General features: G+C 32.0%; 1 protein-coding gene across 3 annotated transcripts; it reads right to left on the bottom strand.

Moving 5' to 3' along the window:
- Positions 1-12,997: 12,997 nt before the first annotated feature.
- LOC104897495 (pyruvate dehydrogenase E1 component subunit beta-1, mitochondrial-like) lies at positions 12,998-20,287 on the bottom strand. Of its 3 annotated transcripts, XR_790643.4 has the most exons (17): positions 20,124-20,287; positions 19,535-19,594; positions 19,372-19,431; positions 18,501-18,581; positions 18,374-18,400; positions 18,201-18,263; positions 17,999-18,085; positions 17,115-17,240; positions 16,804-16,937; positions 16,617-16,689; positions 16,075-16,140; positions 15,824-15,862; positions 15,594-15,718; positions 13,918-14,032; positions 13,644-13,742; positions 13,458-13,518; positions 12,998-13,285 (listed from the first exon to the last, which is right to left on the bottom strand). XR_790643.4 is itself a non-coding variant. In XM_010684379.4 (16 exons), exons 2-15 carry the CDS (start codon positions 19,583-19,585, stop codon positions 13,674-13,676), a joined length of 1,116 nt encoding a protein of 371 aa, XP_010682681.1. In that variant the 5' UTR covers positions 19,586-19,591; positions 20,124-20,287; the 3' UTR covers positions 12,998-13,285; positions 13,644-13,673. The 3 variants fall into 3 exon arrangements, 2 of the variants coding, with proteins under 2 accessions (XP_010682681.1, XP_010682680.1); XM_010684379.4 differs by lacking the exon at positions 13,458-13,518 and having other exon boundaries at positions 19,535-19,591; XM_010684378.4 differs by lacking the exon at positions 13,458-13,518.
- Between the last annotated feature and the right edge of the window lie 420 nt (positions 20,288-20,707).

Genomic DNA, 20,707 nt, shown 5'->3' on the forward strand with positions numbered 1-20,707 from the left:
ATTGAATTAAAGTGAATAAAAATTATGAGAGGAAACTAATTGAATTGAATAAAAATTATGAGAGGAAACTAACTGAATTGAACTGAAGTGAATAAAAAGTATGAGAGAAAACTAAATAAATTGAATTGAAGTGAATAAAAATCGTGAGAGGAAACTAACTAAAATGAATTGAATTGAATTTGTCGAATTCAGTCCAAATAACTGAGGGTCTGTTCTCTTCGACATAAAACAATTGGACTGAACTGAAATGAATAGTGAATGTGAGAGTAAAAGTATTGTCCAGAGCTGCTGAACTGAACTGAAAATAAGTTAGGGAGAACCGACCCTGAGTCTTAGGGCCTGTTCTCCCCAACTTATTTTCAGTTCAGTTCAGTTCAGCTCTGGACAATACTTTTACTCTCACATATTAATATTCAGTTCAATTCAGTTCTTGTGTTTTATGTCGAAGAGAACAGGCTCTTAATAGGCTATAACCATACTATTTTTTTTAGACCATACTTCCTTGTTCTACTAATTTTGACTTTTGACGTTGTTCACAAATTTTACCTTGATTATAATAAATATTGTTTATAAGGGAAAGTCATAAAATTTTATTGGATTCTTCTCATTATATGTTTTTGTTCAAAGTTATGCGTTGACAAACGTGCAAAGAGTAAATAGTAGAACTTGAAAAACAGGTGAAGTATTTAATTATGTTTTTTTAAAAGGTAAGAAGAAAATCCTCGCCCTTGCACGGGACCTTCACCCAAAGACACATTACGAGCCAAACACCCCCAACCCCTATCCTTAAATCCCAGTCAAATGCTTAAGGTAAGAATTGAATACTAAACTTTGTTGGGAAAGATGGAAAAGCACACAACTTGAGTCAACTCCAATTTCTGGGAGTATAATATTATGTGCATCAAACATTTACGCGCTTTTTTCGAAGTAGCCTTTAACTTTTAATACATCGTTAGATTATACAGATATATGTTATTGTAAACTAAATATTTCAAAAATGGAGAATCACATTGAAATCTATTGAAGAAAAAAAAGAAAAACTCAAACCTTGAATCTCCATTTATAACATACGGATATATGTTATTGTCATTTTTTTTTCCTTATAGTTTTTCTTTAATATCATTTTGTATTGTTTTTTTAAACATATTCCCATAGGTTAATAAAGTGCAATTTTTTTCGTCTAATATCATACCCAAGTTACTATGGTCTACATTGGTGAATATGTGGAGCACACAATTCAAACACAAGTCATGTTTGTTATATGTTTCAAGTTGAATTTGAATTAGTGTCCAAATATATGAAACACTATACTTACATAACATGACAATTTAGTTAAATTGGGATGTGGTCCAGGTTATTTTATGTTTGAATCGTGTTAGTTTGGTGTTTATTTAAGTAACTTCGTGATTATTAATTATATAAGAATAATATAGCATCATTTTCAATTATTATTATTCATTCTACTCGCTTTAATTCATATAAACTAGTTTTTTTTTTCCCCGAGCTGCTATGTCTCGGGTAAGTTTTTTTTTTTTTTTTTTTGAATAGTAAAATTAATTCATTAATAAAAAGTCATACGACATCTACATAAGCAATCGAATCAAACAAATACATAAGTTGAATCAAACAAAAATTTCCTTCATAAAAACTACGATCGTCAAACAAATCTTGCAATGTGGAACATCTCCCGCTTATATCGCTGGAAAATACAGCCTTGTTGGAGAGACAATCTAACGATCCCTTCATAAAATGTCTCGGGTAAGTTATAATAAACAAATATGTTATTATTTTTAAATTTTATAATTTATTTTGCTACTTTTTATATTTTTTGTCTATTAAGAAATAAAAAAATTCACGTACTACGTGATAAGAGGTTTGAGTTTGAAATTGAAAATTTTAAGTGAAAAAATTTGAAAGGTTTGAGTTTAAAAATAATACTTTAAAAAGAATTGTGGTGAAAGAATATTACATTAATATTCTCTTGTAAGTTACGTAATAAGAATGTTAGAGGTGTATATACTTGATGATTAAGTCTTTTTAGTTAACTATAATTATTACAAGACTTTATCATATTTTATTTAAAATACTAGACAACAAAGTCATAGTGCATTGACGGTTAAGCTCTTACTTTTCATTTCAAAGGTTTATATTCTAGTTGAATTTAAGTTCAAATTATCATTTATATCACAATCAAAATACGCTAACTTCTAAATTTTTAGCGAGTTCTTATACTCCTCCCGTTTCATTTTAATCTACCCACTTTGATATTTTACACTATTCACAAATTTCACTTTGACCATCATTTGTGAATTATATGCGGATGAAAATATAGTCATGTGGGATCTTGTTAGATTATCCTAATATGTATTTTATTAATATGTACTTTTTATAATTTTTACAAATAAAAAATTAATGATAAATGTTTTCAAAATTTTGCATTGACATGCGTGAAAAGTATAAAGATGTGTAGATTAAAATGATAGAACTTGCCGGACCTTTTTCTAGTTGCTACACGCAAACAACAAAAGTGCCCTTAGCTTTTACAGGGCATTATTTTTCCAACCATCGTGTTGACTTTGACTTTATAATGATCTGGACCTGGCCCTTGGTTAGATATGTTATATGTAGATTCTACAGCCCATATTTCCCAGCTTGTTGTTTTCTCCTTCTTCTTTAACACAAAAGGGAGATATATTAATTAAGTTTATAATTGTTTTTTTCTCCTTATTTGCATGTATGTATAAAGTATTAATATTTCTTTCTTGTTAGATCATGTTCAAAAAGTCAACGTTTGGTCATTGATCCTTCATTTTTTTCTAAAGCTTTGTATATGGAAATCATGCATAAGTTAATTAAAAATGATCTTGAGCAGTAGGTGATAATTTAATGGTGCTGGAATCACCTCCAATCTCAGAGATTTTGGGATCGAGTCTCACCTCTTGCAAAGGGAAATCTCCAATTTCCCCTCTCTCTTTACAAAGGATCTCATCTTACCTTTTAAAAAAAAAATGATCTTTGGCTAGAACTTGATACACAAAGAGGAAGGAATAAGAAATGGCCAATGACACAAAATTTGAAAGAAATCGAAGAGGTGGGTATTCAAATAAAAAGTGTTATATAAGGTTTATCACAAAACTCATAGTATATAAGATGTCTTTTCACAAAATTTGTAACATATAAGATCTTTTTCAACAAAAATTTCCATTTATTTTGGCTGAGGTATATGTTCCATTAATTATTCATTAGGTTTTTTATGTATCAAGTTCATACGAAACAAAAATTATTAAAAGAAACGGTCTAATTTTAATATAAAAGTAGACTTAGTCACTAAATGTATTAAACTAGTCACTGAAAGAAATTAACCTAGTCACTATTAGGCTAATTCTCTTTTTAATATTGGGCTTACCATTACCTAATTTTAGTTTAAAAGTAGGCGATCTCTTACAAGACAAATTAAACTCTATACGAAATGATTCTAATTACTAAAATGATGCATAATTCAACTTAATAGAGTGCTTTTTTATATAAAATATTAAAGTTGTTTTAGTCAGTTTTATTAAATATATGATTCGTATGACTATATTAATAATAATAAACATTACAACTTATTGATCATTTTAACAAACTATTTGCACAATACCAAAGTATATATGACTACAATTAATAAACTACTTGCACAATACCAAGGTACATATGACTACAATTTAAACTTGATAACATGAAAGATATAAAAATCCTTGAATTTTATTCGTAGGATGTTCCACTTCTTCTCAAACTCTAATGCACTTTCTTTTAATCATTAGTATATTATTTTGTTTACTAAAAAAAACTACATATAAACAGAATCATGTTTTTAAAATATATGTCTACATAAATCTAGAGGTGATCATGGGCCGGGCCGGGTTCGGGCCGGGCCGCGGCCAAAAAAATTTGCCCATTGGCCGGGCCGGGCCAAATTTTTGTGTCCAAAGCCCGCTATTTCGGGCCGGGCTTTTGCGGGCCAAAACGGGCCGGGCCAAAAAATAGACTAAAAAGTCGTTTTTAGCTTGCCCAAAGCCCGCCCAAAAAAAAAAAATGACCGGGCCGGGCCGGACCCGGCCTGCGGGCCGAAAAATTCTGCCCAAAACCCGGCCCAAAAACGGGCCGGACCGAGCCAGCGGGCCGGGCCAAAATGATCACCTCATAAATCTAACAAACACATAAAAAGAATCAATTAGAACAATATTGAATATTCCACAGTCTTGCACATGACCACACCCAAAAATATTAAAAGTTTTGTTTTGTAGTAGTCTATTAGTACTTTGATTCCTTTTCTTAGTTGGTATCTATATTTTATAGATCATAGATTCATAGTTTTGGGATGGAGATGTGATAGCTCAGTGAAGTGTTATTCCAGATTTTAGGACAATTCAGGATTCGAATTCTCATCCAAACTGTATGTTTAGAAATTTACTTGTGGTGGCAGTGGGTTGTTAGGCCTGTTATTTTATGAACGGTTACCCTTGAACCCAACCTTTCAACTGATCTTCCCCGCATGCCAAAGGCTGATAGAAATTATCAATCGTCTTCCTTAATAAAAAAATAAAAAATTCATAGTTTCATGCTCTATTATACATTTTTTTTTGGATTTAATTTATAAGAAAAAAAAATATTAGGCTACTCTCCTCTCGAAAAAAATACCTAATATATCGGATACAAAAATAGGGATTTGCTCATAATATAAGGTTCAGATATAGTAATGGTAATCGTACCCCTTGTACACGCCGGTCAAGTATGGGCAAAGAAGTGATGGTAGCAACTTTGACAAAAAGACGAATAAACCATAACATAAGAGGAATAAGAAGAAGACAGATGTGAATTATGTGATGAAGGCAAGACTAAAATGGTAATTTCACTCTCATTGCTTACGAAAATGATGAGAAGTGCATTGTTATTGAAGTTTAGAAGGCCGCAATTTTTGGCTTTGACTGGTAGAAAAACTAGAAAAATCATTTGGTGATGGAGTCAACAGTCAAAACTAATGGATTATATAGATCATGTAGATGTTACCTGTCCTAGAAGAAAGCTTTTTTTTTTATGTATCATTATTTATGGCAAAAGAAACTCTCTACCATTATCCAAGCATTTTGCTATTCTTGTTAAGTATTTGTTGTATGTGGTCTTTGCTTTGAATCTTTGAACTTTGACAATTGTTTGGCCATTTGCATCAATATAAAAAATAACTAAGTATTTTCTTTCTATATTTTTTTTAAAAAAACTTATATGAACTTGGTTCAGACTGAATTCGTGTGGACCTAATGTTTATTAATATGATTTATGAAAAAATAATCACTATATTAAAAATATATAAAAAAGATGAGTAGGTATAAATTGTAAAGTTTGACTATGTCAAAAAAAGTTACTATGTCACAAAGTGAAAATTTTATCATAATAAACTAATGTGAGAAAGAGTTAATATATTACAGTAAAAAAAAGGCAAAATTGGTCTCAACACCCTGAACTATAGCTCGGGTGCACCCAACACCACCAACTATGACTAGTAGCCTAAACACCACCAACTATGGGATGGGGACGTGGGGTGCATTCCGTACCATAAATGAGGGCGGAAACTTAATATGCTGCCGAAGATGGTGGATTTTTATGGTACAGACTGCACCCCACCCCATAGTTGGTGGTACAGACTGCGTCCCACCCCGTAGTTGGTGGTGTTTAGGCTACTAGTCATAAACTCATAGTTGATGCCTGATGGTGTTGGGTGCACTCAAGTTATAGTTCAGGGTGTTGAGGCCAATTTCAGTCGCTATGGTAGATAGTAATTGTATAGTGTAACTCAAGATTTTAAAAGGTTACTATATGAAAAAAAAGGGTCACTATATTAAATAAGTGGATTTGGTCTACAAAAATATTATTGTGAATTAGGTCATTCCACACAAAACTAACTCATTTTTTTACGAATATTAGTATACAATTTTGACCATTAATATCTTTAATTAGGTATAAGTAAGAATTATAAATGTTGGCATTTTAAAAAACATATATTAGAAGCGAATTCATTAATCCAATATATCCTGCACAAGTATATTTTGCGTATATTTATTAGAAGATGCTCAAATATAAATTTGTTAATAGTGTCAAATATAAAATATGTTAGATCTAAGGAACGAAAAAAATTATGAGAACTTTGTAAAACAATATGAGTCATTTGTTTACTCTTGGCCCTTCGAGTAAGAAAGATAAAGTTGTTTAAAGACATTGATGGATTGAGTAGATTCATGTGGTGGGATAAGGATAGGTAAAAATACCAAAAATGTTTTGAGTTAATGGTTAAAATTGAGGTGTTATGAACAATAGATTACAAGTTTAAATCCCTACTTTCTTTTTTATATTTTGTATTGTCTTTGTGATTGATATGTTTTTCTTCTATTTGATAATTGATACTTTCTATCTATTTCCAAACAATTGCAACATAAAGTGGGTTTGATAATAACCCGTTTTTCATATATTCTACAACTTCCCATGCAATAACCTGAACAAAGTATACCTAATCTACAATTATTGTATTTACCTTGTTATTTTTTTTCCATAAAAAGTCATTTGCATTGAAAAATGTTTTCTATCCAACTAAATAAAGCGAAAGTTTTAAGAATCACTTGTTCAAGAAGATGCAGGTTTTAAGACTTATGACCTACGGTATGATACTTCTGAAAAATTATTAAAGATGTAATATTTGAGAAACTCTTGACGTCTTATCGTGAGAGGCGATTTGGCTTCTCACAAGAGGTACCAAAGTAATTTGGAGGTAACAAAGTAAGAATTATGGTATTCGAGGAAGTATTAGTGATACCAAAGTTTAAAGTTAATACAAAGTAAGTATACTGGTGCCAAAGTAAGTATGATTGATACCGAAACTCAAAGTTGATATCAAAGTTCACTTACACTAGGTACCAGTACCAATATAAGAATTATTTTGGTATTATTATTAAATTTACTAAATTTTGGTATAAGTTGATACCAAAGTTCAGAATTTGTTTTTATCTTCTTGCGCAAAATGTCAAAAACGCCTTTATAAGAGGTCATTTTAACTTCTCACGATGAGACGCCTATTTAAGCTCGCAATATTTGGATCAAAATTTGAACTTGGTTTTTAGATTGTTTCGTTGGCAGTATTCAGAAATGCTACTACTACCCTTTAAAAAAGGAATGCTACTGTTTAGTCTTAAGTGCAACTGTGCAACAGTGCAAGTATCAACAGATGTTGTCCTTCAAAACATAAAGATACTAAAAAAATTGACAGATCACAGATGTTTTGCTCTACTCAAACAAGGGACATCATACAATATAAATTTTATCTAAATATCTAATCAAGTGAGAGCTCACATTATACTCTGTCAGACAAAGAAAAAACTTCTTTAGTAGTCAACTAGAAGTTGCTATCAAGCGTGTAATAATTCCCCCAAAATAATTATTCTGGTGAATTACTTTGTCTCACGTACTGCATTTTTGCCCGAATTTTGAATTCAAGATTAAAAAAGAAGACCAAAAAAATATTCAAACCAGTCTAGTACCATCATATATTTATATCATGTTCCCTATAGACCCTGTTTTTTATTACTTCCTCTGTTTCATTTTAAATACAATAATTGAATATTTTATATCTCACAAATAATATCATTTTGTTGCATATAAAACGAAATGAATAAAGTACTTGCTATATCTTATTTTTTCCATTTTTTGAGACACAACTTCAATCCTTAATATTTTGAGTTATATATAAAAAACAATTGTAAAATTATATACTAGTATTTGGAAAGTGCACATTCAGAGGATTGAAACAATCTCGCATGATTATGTTTTTACTTATGTTTTTGAAATTAAAAAGAGATAAAATAATTATGTAAATAGTACCCACAAATGAAAGGTCACAAGTAAAAGAAAGACAATTGAGTACCTAGTAAAAGGATAATAACTAGTAAAAATATAAAGAAGAATATTAAGGTATAAAGATAATACGATAATAAGTAACTAGTAGAAAGATAATAAGTTAAAATGGTTAGGTAAATAGTACCCACAAATGAAATAGTTATCGTTTTCTTTATATTTCTTTTTCAAGTATTTTTGTTTTCTTGAATTTATTCTTTGACAATAGAACTATTAACTTATTATTGTGTAATATATAGAATAAATATATCTATGTATACATACATACTACAGTATTTCCATATATAAAAGGTAATCGAGCATGTTCACAAACCAAGCCTTCGAGTTGAGTTTGTCATAACTTAGTTTGGTTCGTTAAAATCTCGAGCCGAGTTCCAATAAATCGAGCTCAAACTGTTCACGATTAGGTTAAACTTATTGTCAATCGTTGGTCCGTTGTGGTGGAGACTTTTATCGCTTCTTATAGATGCTTATCAATTCTATACAATAACAAAGGTAAAAGATAAGGGAGGAAAACATGATTACAGGCACCAAAAAAAAAAGCATGAAATTGTTTATTTTATTGATAATAAAAACAGTGGTAGATGCATGTTGATGGGAGGGGAGTCACTTGACTCTACTTGGAAAAAAATTATATGGAGAAAGAAGTATTAATAATTTTTATTGTATAAATGTAGATAGAAGTGTTAATTAGTAGTAGAAGAGACCTCAATCGATACTAAAAAAAAGATCTCAACCTACATTGACATTACTGTTTCGGATACGTATAATTAGTGTTTCCATTTTATATAATTTCTAAATTCGCTACTGAATAAAAATGTTCATACCCCACACTTTTTGTGTCTTTTTTGTTTTTGTTAATGTGAAAACCTACTAATATGTGAATACGTGTTAGCCATGAACTCTGATGATAATTCTAGTTTTGCATCATGAGCAGGTGAGATCGCACAAGAAAGTTAGAAAAATACCCAATGAACACCTTACAATTATAGGAAACATAGAATGTTAAGAAATTATTTGAAAAGGCGATTGCATTTTTCATGGTCAAGACGTGTTTGTTACGACTTACGAGTGCTTAATGCTCCAACCAAGCAGACACGGAGGAAAAGGGCCCTTCATGGACTTCTTGTTGTGACTTGTAACAGGATTACCACTAAGCAATACTTCATTTGTACTCCTTCCGTCTTATAATATAGTGTTCACTTCTCATTTTTTCACGAAACTTAAGAAAATAGGAGTAATAGGATTTCTCAAAAAAATATTTAAGAAAATGTTTATTTGATACTTTCGTTCTTGAACTAGCTTTTAATTTTATTTTTCTCTTTAAAAAAATAAAAAAACTATGAATGTTTCTTGGAATGGTGTAAAACAATAAATAGGGACACATATTTTGAAAGAAAAGTAGGGGTATTTTGGAAAGTTTGTGCAGAAATTGAGAATAATTTTGTCCAAGCAAATTAACAAAAAAGAAAACAAGCATAACATTTTGGGACACCTAAAAACGAATGTAGGCACTATATTATGGGGTGGAAGGAGTATTATTTACTGATAATCTTAAGTTTTTATAGATGAAGATGCAATAGTTATTACTCACTTCGTCTCATAATATGAGTTTTGTTTCCTTATTATATTTCCTAAAATATAAGTCTTATTTTTATGCCCAAAATACCCTCATGAAAATAACTTATTTTCCAAAATGTGTAATTTCAGCTTCCAATGCAAAATATTATGGGATGCACCATTATTAATGACAAAATGGAATCTTTTACTCTACTAGCTTTTAATCCGTGCAAAATACACGAGAGGTTTTATATAAATATGATTTAGTCCCCTGCATAATCTATGGGTTGCAATTTATTTATTAAATAGTATTTTTATTCCAATTTATCTAATTCATAATTATTAGAATCCAAGTATTCAAAATTGAAAAGATTATAAAACGTAAAATTATATATCACGATATTTGTTACAACATTTCAAAGTTTGAAAGTCTTATAAATATATAAATTGATAAATACGTAAATGAAACAAAAAATACATCAACATGCATGGGAATTTTTTTGTTTTATATATTTAATATTTTAGGATGGTCTCGTAAAATTATAGTTTGAATATTAGCTTGTGATTTAAAGTTTTTATAATCATATAGTGTATTAAGGGCCTGTTCTCCCCACTTTATTTTCAGTTCAATTCAATTCAATTCAATTCAATTCAATTCAGTTCAGTTCAATTCAGTTCAGTCCAATTCAGTTCAGTCCAATTCAGTTCAGATCAGTTCAGTTCAGTTCAGACCAGTTCAGTTCAGCTCTTGACAATACTTTTACTCTCACATATCACTATTCATTTCAGTTCAGTTCAGTTCAATTCAATTCACTTCAATTCAGTTCAGTTTAGTTCAATTCAATTCAATTCAATTCAATTCAATTCAATTCAATTCAGTTCAGTTCAGTTCAATTCAGTTCAGTTCAGTTCAGTTCAGTTCAATTCGATTCAGTTCAGTTCAGTTCAATTCAGATCAGTTCAATTCAGTTCAGTTCAATTCAGTTCAATTCAATTCAGTTCAGTTCAGCTGTTTTACGCCAAAGAGAACAGGCCCTAAGAATACATTTTAGAATCGGTTTTAGACTTGTGCCACTTGCACGGGAAGGTTTTGTTTTAATAAATTTAAGATTTTATATTATCTCTCCTTAAATCATCTTGGAAGTATTTAACCCGTTAATCTATAAAAATGATAATATAAAAGTTAAGAATGTAAAAAATGAAACATACATATAAGTTTGAAAAAGTGAATTTTAATTTGCTATTCCCATATACAGGTATTCTAAAGTATGAGTTGTCAGCTATAGGAAATCAATGGTTGAATTCATGATTATTTACTTATATAAAGAGAAAAATTTGTTCAATACATTTGAATTAGTATGAAATACTTTTGAATTAGTATGAAATACTTTTGACATATTATTATCAATTTCAATGACTATAGTCAATGCTTTTAGACTTTAAGAACTCATGAGATAGTTCTATCTAAATTTTAAAACTAATAACATGTGTTTTGAATTTCATGATATTGTATTGAGAGTATTAAATGTGGCTATGACCCGTATGTTACATAATTATGATTTTCGTAAAATGGCCTTGATATCTGAAAATTTTGCTCATACTTTTATACTGGCAATATAAAATAACTTAATTTCCAAAATATATAATTTCAACTTCCAATGCACCATTATTAATAACAAAATGGAATCTTTTACTCTATTGAACTCCTCTACACATTAAACCATACAAAATTAATGTCCAGTTTTTATTTTTTGTTAAAAAGAAAAAAATAATGTAGTGTTTCCCAATAAAAATGAATTTTTTTACTCAAATAAAACAAGATTCCACTTTACCTTAATTCCCCATGCAAAAACAAAATCAGGACTTATATTGTGGCATGAAAGGGGTAGCAATTAGTAGTTACTCGTCTATTTCACAGATTAAATTTTGCCTGGGTTTTAATACGATAAATAAGACAAAGATATTATATTTGCATAATCAAAAATCAAGTAAATATAACATAATTGTAACAAGATAATACAATTCCAATTTAAGGAATAATATTTTTGCCGCAATAAGCAAACCTTTTCGCTTATTTTCTCAATTGAGTATAAATGTTTGCTCGTTTTGAAACTACAATGTGATTTCAAATGTGAAAATAAGTTCACCATTAATGAACTACGAAAATTCAACATTTTATTTTTGCTATTGTGAGATCCAACTTCCTCAAATCATATTTTACAATTCACCAATTTCATTGGTCATGTGCAGAGAGAAATCATGCTTGAGGTGAGAAGCAATGGAAGAAAGAGAAATTTTGATGTCAGAGAAACAATGAAAGTAAGAGAAATCTAAAACTAAAATTGATTTTTAATTCATCTTTTGCATTATCGATCATCAATTCCACCCTTGAAGAATCCGAAAACTAATGTTTGATTCTCAAATCTAGAAATAATTCCATCATTGATGAAATTCGAAGCTCCAAGATTTGTTTTTGCCATTCATTTATTTCAACAAAGATTGCAAATATGAATGAGTGAGAGAAACAATGTGAGAAAAATTCAGAGGTGAAAACAAATTGAGAAGAGAGAAATATGGAGGTGAGAAACAAAGGCAAGAGGAATTTGGGGACAAGAGAAACGAGAAAATATTGGAGGTAGGAATAACAATGAAAAAGAGGAGGAAATAAATAAATAAAATGATTAGCAATGAGTAAAAATTATGTTCCCTTCAAAAGAAAAAGTAAAAATTATGTTCATTTGCAAAATTTATTACAGAACCACCCATGAGCCCTGGCTATACCATAAGTATAATACAACCATGTACCCGTGGATCAAATATATAATCTAAGTTCAAATAGAAATTGATTGAACATAAAATTTAAAAGAAGACTAAATCCTGTTTTTTTAGACTTATTTTCAGTTCGATTCAGTTAATTTCAATTCCTTTCAGTTTATCTTAATCTAAGCCTAACTCATTGTGATTCCTTCTTTAGATTTTTAAGAGAAAGAAAACAATCAAACATGGCATTAGTACAAGAGGACACTTGAAATTTTTGTCAATTCTTTTTCCAAGTCTTTGCCAACTGCTTTTATTGATCCTTTGACCTACCAACTTGCTAGTTTGCTCCCGCTTGCCGCTGTCTTCGACTACTTATAAGTTATAAGTTTAGGTTATAGCTTGAAGCACTAAATCTGAAAGCGAGTCAAGTTGCGAAACAATTATGTCAAGAAGTCCAGGGCAGAATTTTGCGATGTAAGAGCAATGAAAATTATCGATCCTTTACGAGATGAAGTCCTCGTTCTTTTGGACTAAAAAAATCTGAATTGAACTGAAAGAAACTAAAATACAAAGAACAACTGAACTAAACTGAACTGAAAATAAGTCTAAAAGAACAGCACCGAACTTCTACCAACAAAGCATTTCTTTAAAGCGAGCTCATGAAAGCGACCATATCTAATCAGTGGACAGCACAAAGCGCCAAATATGAGAAGAAAAGAAACAATTAGCAGAAAAAATATGACAAAGGGATCAACAAAGTTAAGATACCATAAGAGCAATTCTCATTACATCAGCAAAGAAATAACTGAATCTAAAACTGAACCATATTTGTGCCAGCACCACAAAAGATATCCTCACATAGTAATTGCAGAAGATAAATAACAAAATCTCTGCAATTTAAGACTACATGGCATCTAAAGAGCACCTTGTATATGACCTGTTAACATAAACCCTTGCGATTTAGAGGCTCTTCACCTTGTATTCTCGTCCCATAGAAAATCCGAGACAGATTATTCCTTACAATACCCTATATTGAACGAGTTCAACGTAAATCAGCATATCCAATACTTCAATCTTTTTTTAGATGCAACATTTTCCTATTAGGAGTGGATTAAAAAAAAAAATGTTGCATCAAAGCAGAGGTAATATATAATTTTTGGGTGTGGTGGAGGCTACATTACTTGGACTCTTCATCTTACCTCAAGAACCTGTGTGGGATCCCCGACACTTCACACTTCATTCGGGGCCAAAATCATGGAACTTTATTATATAAAATGGCCAAGTCAGACACTTAAATAGTTGGATATATACCTGAGTCCACGTAATATAGCATGGAAAATACTTCTGTAAAAAAAAGATTTACAAGAAAAAACAAAGAAAACTACCTCAAAGTAAAACAAAACATATGATAAAGCTTATGCTGCTGCTGCCATTGGAACTGCTCTATAGCATGCACGCTTTGCAGCACGAACAATGTCTTCAATCTGATGAATCCAAGAAATAAAACAGAAGTCAAAACTCAATTAATATCCACACCCAGAAACATATATTCTAAGGAAATTAAAGTAAATATCTTTTGAAATGACTGACAGAAACAAAAAACCTGAAAGTCATTTGTATATATAAAATTACAGAAACATGACACATGATGAAACAAACCTGTGGTAGAGCCATTTTCTCAAGGTTAGATGCGTAAGGCATTGGTACATCGGCCCCAGCAATCCTTTCAATAGGTGCATCAAGATATTCAAAGCTATCCTCAACAACAGATGCACTGTCAAGAATGTTACAAAAATGTAAGCAGGTGTTGCGGACCATGCAACTAAGGAGTCAAAAGGGAATAAAAAAATAAAAAATAAAAAAATTCTCATATCAGCCTAAATAATTTATTCAAATAAGCAAAAAGGCCTCAGCAATATCCCCCAAGAACCACATTTCTTTGACTTTTGATTTGTGGAAAGAAGATTATTGCAAAAATCAGATGTGCTGCATTGTAGGTGCACTTGTTTATACTGTTTTGCTCTTGCTCAGCATCAATATTGCTGATTGATTTTCAAAAAATTAACTCAGTAGATTAGTTCGCAAAGTCTATCTGGCTTTCTGGAGACCAATAGCTAAAGCTTGCACATGACTGCAGGCTACTTCCTTGATGTCCAGCTTATCAGATGCTGCTCTCCTGGTAGTGCTTAACTGCTGAGAGGCCTACAGTATTCTCCTAGATCAGCCTTTTCACATTCACATTGAAATTGCAGCATAGAGTATAAAGCCATCCTTTATAATGTAAAGAACTGCTAGGACTGTAATCGTGTATGTGGGAGCAATTCGGATCTGCATCCTTTATAACACCGTACCATACAATGGCTCATTTACATCATAAATATATAGGCATTTAATCTCCATGTCAAAAATTAAGTGACACGAGGGAAAATCTTCATTGGGAAGGGTCCCCCCCACCCCCAAATTCTTGAGTTCTTATATAAGAACTGTGTTATCTAATAACATGCATAAAAAAAGGTTGTTGCATAGTGGTTGAGTATTCTTATCATAATCGGAGCTTTAAACCTTTTTATGGCCATCGACATGCCATGGAGAAAAAGGAAGTATAGAAGAATTCCCAAGGTCGCAATGGCATGAGTTCAGTCCAATTAACTTTATGTTCAGCAAAAAACATACATACAAAAAAAAAGGGAAAGAAAAGAAGATGTTAGTCTTCATGCCGAAGGGTTTGCACTAACAGAAGCAATCATAAGGGCAGCAGACAAGGAGCTCAAGATGTAGAATGACATTTTATAGAACAAGTGACTTAGGCCATCTTGCATGTAGATACTCACACTCATCTTATACAAGAATTTGCTCTGGTATAATGTTCAGTAAATTCACCTAACATTAATATGTTCTCTCTAACAACTCATGGGTCTTCCTTCCCCGGATTGTCTTCACTATCTAATGTCCATAAACCATATGTCCATTCCACTAGTCCCCTTTCCAATACATACGTCCATTCTGCTAGTCCCCTCTCCAATACCCAACCCACCATCAGAAACTGCTCAGATTTTCTATTGAGAAGATAAATACGTAAAATATTCACGTTGGTAAGATCTCTGTATGTTTATACCTACAATATGAGGATTAGAGGCTTATTGCTGCTAGCTAATCCAATCAGCAAACAAATCACACCCTACCCTACATAATACACTATACAGCATCAGCAGACAAAAGGCAGCACGCATCAGGTCGAATTATAGTGTCCAAGTGAACAAGGAATAACAGAACAATCCAATATCACCATGAACTATAGTAAATATCCTTTTCATTCCAGCGAGAAGAGCAAAAACCTGATTTCAGCCCCAACACCATGCTGAGGGAACCCTTCTTCGATCGTTATCAATCTACTTGTTTTCCTGACAGAATCATTGATTGTTGCTCTATCTAGAGGCCGAATTGATCGTAGATTAATGACCTGAGAAATGACAAACCATTGATGTTTGCCACATATTACTTATTAGCATGTCCAAATCATATCAGATCTAACAAGGAATTTCTTGCCCGAACGGTATCCTTTTACCTCAGCACTAATACCTTCCTCTGCCAGTATCTCAGCTGCCTGGACATTACAAAAGAGTCAGAAAAAGAGCATTTCAAATCATAACAGACATCTGAAAATTAGAACTTGTAAACTTTGTGCAATACATGCTAGGGTTCTCCAGCAACACGACCTTCCATAGCAAGATTTTACAGTGTCGAATTCAAGAAAAAGACAAGCAGACCATCGTATATCTTCACAGAAAGGGGTATGCGGAAAATTTGGACACAAACCTTGAGAGCAAATCCCACCATCTTTGAGAATGCTGTTATTGTCACATCCTTCCCTTCTCTTTCAATCTACAGGTGAGAAAAAGATCAGTAATGCAACAAATTCAGAGATACTCGTAAGAAGTGAACTGCTGGTGGTATGCCGTATTATAAAATTAAGGAATAATTGTCAATAATAAGTCAACCTTTGTCCCATCCACTAAAAAATAAGTCATATTTTGATTATTTCTTGAATAAGTCTACCTTTAATACTTATCAATTATAAACAAGTTAAGTTACAAATAATCTGACTTTTTTCTTTCTTTTTCGTAATTTTTAGTTTCGTTTTGTTTTTTCTCTCATCCCTTTGAAGAGTTACACATATCATATTTAAGCGGTTGAATAAGTTAAGAATAGGCAAGGACTTGTTAAAAACATGTCGGTATCAAAGGTTGACTTATTCAAGGATAATAAAAAAGTTGACGTGTTTTTAGCGGATGACCTAAAGGTTGACTTATTCTTGACAATTTTTCCAAAAATTAATTATACTAGATCAAGGATGATACCTTGGCCTTCCCAAAAGGAATACAGAAGTTGGGATCTAAGACTTCATCAGAAATCGGAAAGTTCTCTCCATATCTGAAGACACAAAACCACTTTGTTAACTAAAGTATCCATCTTATTTTATACACTACTCCTATGCTAAATGTTATATGTGTGCCTCTGATATAAAAGCATCAAGTTTATACTTACAGCAATTCATTCTCCAGAAAAACAACTGGATCAGGATCCCTAATGGCTGCCTTTAACAATCCACGAGCATCCTCAGATGAGTATGGAGCCAGTACCTTTAATCCAGGACAAGAGCCATACCATGGTGCATAACACTGCATAAAGTATAGGGAGAAATCATAAAAGAGGACAGGCATCACAAACATGGCTATAGGTCAGAAGAGACAAAGGATCATGCAAAACAACATTACTAACCACTGACTAGTTGTAATAAATAATTTAAACAACTCATTGGAAAAAGAAAATGAAGAGAAGAAATTGACAAATCATGCCTGAGAATGCTGGGCACCAACTCCTGCAGCAGCACCATTAGGACCCCTGAAAACAATGGGAACAGAAATCTGACCTGCAGACATGTAACATGTTTTTGCAGCGGAGTTTATTATGTGGTCAATTGCCTGAAATTAAAAGAGAGATTAGTCACAGCATCCACTATTTTCTAAATATTAAAAGTCCAAAAAAAGAAAAAGAAACAGCAGAGTTTACATTCTTAGCAAAATGGCATGGCATTGGCAGATCAATAATCAAATCTATACGGTCTCTATTCCAATGTAAAGAGAATTTATTCAAACAAAAGAAAGAATCTGAAATATTGTGCAAGAACATGGACAACAAGCAGTGGGCTCCTAGATAATGTGTCCCTGTAGAAAGCTGTAATGAAAGAGCTATACTAGCCACCAAAAGCTTTTTTGTAACACAAAAAGAACTTGCAACCTAGTCCATATGCGGGAACTTCAAATGATATCATGATTATGTGCAACTAATACTCCACTCCCAGCATAAGGTAGAGCCACCAACCTTAAGTTCGACTGATTGTCGCAGAGACATGTGACTCTGAGAAAACATATATTCGTCACTAGTAAACATAAGAGCCACTGTGGCAGATAAGATTCCTCAAGCTGGCTTTGGGATCACACTTCAAGAGATAGCACATAGCATGAATTCATGATCCCCTAGCCCACCCATCTGAATATCCGGCTAATCATTACACCTTTAAGCTATTCCTCAATACAGCTCTTTTAAGTAATCTAGACCTAACAAACAACTCTAATGCCAGCCTAGTGTTATGTAGAGATGCAGAAGTATGGGAGGCATAATAAAGTTCAGTAGATCATAGGAGTAATTTCCTTGCAGCTATAAAGGGAGAGGCTCTAACCTGCATGGAAAAGTTAAAGGTCATGAATTCCACAACAGGCTTGAGGCCGGAGTAAGCAGCACCAACACCAATACCAGTGAAACCAGCCTGTTGGACACAGGATAGAAGAATGTGTAAAAACAGAGTGAGCATTCTGTAGTTAAACAACATTAAATAGTCAAATTGCAGCAAATTGAACATGAGACATGTGATAAATACTGACCTCTGTGATTGGTGTATCAATGACTCTTTGCGGACCATACTTATCCAATAGTCCTCTTGTGATCTAAGTTGGAAAAAATTAAAGCAAAAGAGGTGCATAGTTAGGTAATAAATATCAACTCTGAGAAACTCCAACATAGACACTTTATACTTCATCTTTTTAAGATGTCTCACCTTATAGGCACCTTGATATTCCCCAACCTGCATTTTAAATTGATCAAAATTAACAGCCAGAACCAAAAAGAAAAAAAAAAAAAAAAAAAAAAACTGGGGAAATATCACAAAGTCATATTGTTCATACCTCTTCACCCATCAAAAGTACATTAGGATCAGCAGCCATCTCCTCATCAAGAGCAGAATTAAGGGCATCCCTAACTGACATCTACAACCCAAAATGGAAAGTCCAGTACACTCATTACGACAAACTTGAAGCCAAAACAAGACCAATAATCAGAGAAGACAAAAGAGCACATGAGCAAACAAGAGTCGATAATAGAGAAGCTTTAGAACATAGGACTGTGTTTGGTGGGTACTTGGGAGGAACTATTCTCCAAGACTTGATTTCATGGTTCATAAGGGTGGATAAAGTTTTCCTCGAGGTGTGATACTTTCGCCAATGGAAAACATTGTCCTTTAGGAAGAAAGGAATGTCACGTATTCCTCCTTACCCTCCTCTTTCTCTATTCCTAGCCGTCCCCTCATTTTTCACTCTCTAACTAATACTATTCTATCAAGGCATCAAACAAGATAAAGGAAGTTTAAAACCTCTTTTCCCTTGAATCATACTTTCCGCTGAAAAAAAAAATCAGTTCATTTCCTGTGACAAAAAAAAGCCTAGAAGACACTTTTTGTTATGTTCATCAACGTAGTTAACTAATGTGACTAGAAAGCATCATATTCTAACGCTATGTATATTAAAGTTCCAACTCGCAATACTTTTTCTATCCGAAGCAATGCTATTGATACTAGGTTTAGACTGGATCAGTGTCAAAATATAACACAGAAAATTCAGTTAATCATCAATATTTAGCACATTAGTTCCTTTCATACATAACAATATAACATATTAACATCACTTTGTGGTGAATACTGATATATACATTAACATTAGAAACCTATCCAATAGAACAACGAAGTAAACTAAACTTTTTAAATTAGATCAAAAAAAGGACCTGTTTGCCAGAAGATGAGTAGCTTCTCAAAGCGAAAACAGCTGGTCTAATACTCTGTAACTGCAAATTATGATCAATTACATCATTTCATCATCAAATGTAAACATGAATATTCTATGATTAGTACTTTATACTCAAAATAAGAAAGAAATTTTCGACAAACCGATTTAGCAGCGCCACCAGAAGCCAATTTCTGCCTTAGAATTCCCAACATGTTTACCTTCTGATTCCAAATTTTGACATCAAAATCAGGAAAAAAAAAATTAACGCAGAAAAACATGTAAACATATATAAATCAAATGAATTATTTTTTAAAAAATGAAACTAAAAACTACTGAAACGTAAACTACTCAGTTCTTTAGCAAATTATGAGCAAATTTAACGAAAATTAACGAACATGACTATAAAAACGTAGAAATAAAACGAATCAGATGAATTTAAAAAAAAAATGAAATTAAAAACAACTGAAACATAAACTACTCAATTCTTTAGCAAATTATGAGCAAACGTAACGAAAATTAACGAACATGCCTATAAAAACGCAGAAATAAAACGAATCAGATGAATTATTTAAAAAATATGAAATTTAAAAACTACTGAAACAGAAACTACTCAATTCTTTAGCAAATCATGAGCAAAAAATTAACGAACATGCCTATAAAACGCAGAAAATTGCCAAAAAAAAATATATCGAAATTGTTTATAAATTAGTGATCATCGGAATGAGAGAAGAAATGATAATCGCAACATACCTTGAGCTCGTAACTGGTAGAGTGGTAGTACAAGATGATGAGTTTGAGAAGGATCGCTTTATTCCTGGAATTCTGGGGGTTTTTTCAGAGAAAATATTATGGCGATTAATTAAATGAAATGATTATGGAATGTTCATGATTATCTTATGGTTCTTTCTATTTTTATATTTTCGCTGTCTTAGGTTGAAATATTAATATACGCCACCTGGAGTTCGGTTCCCGCTATATGTGTTTCGGTTTGGGCCCTAGGCTTTACTCTGTAAATTTTTATTAAAGTCGCTTTTAGTTGAATGTAAAACATTTTCGACATAAAATAATTTTTCACATAAAATATTTTATAATGGAAAATTCAAGTACAAAGTTAATTTTCCTTTGTTTGCTAAAGAAGATGGAGGAAAACGTGTTTTTCCTTCTTTTTTGAAAGGAAAATGATTTTCACCTCAAGCATCCTTGATGGAAAACTTGTTTTACACCCTTACCAAACTAAACAATGAAAAATGAGAGAAAAAAGAAAAATCATCTTCATGGAAAATATTTTACACCCTACCAAACGAAACCAAAGTGCCATATAAGATCGGAGCTTA

This window comes from Beta vulgaris, chromosome 6 (genome assembly GCF_026745355.1).
Source record: "Beta vulgaris subsp. vulgaris cultivar EL10 chromosome 6, EL10.2, whole genome shotgun sequence".
In the NCBI taxonomy this organism is placed as follows: domain Eukaryota; kingdom Viridiplantae; phylum Streptophyta; class Magnoliopsida; order Caryophyllales; family Amaranthaceae; genus Beta; species Beta vulgaris.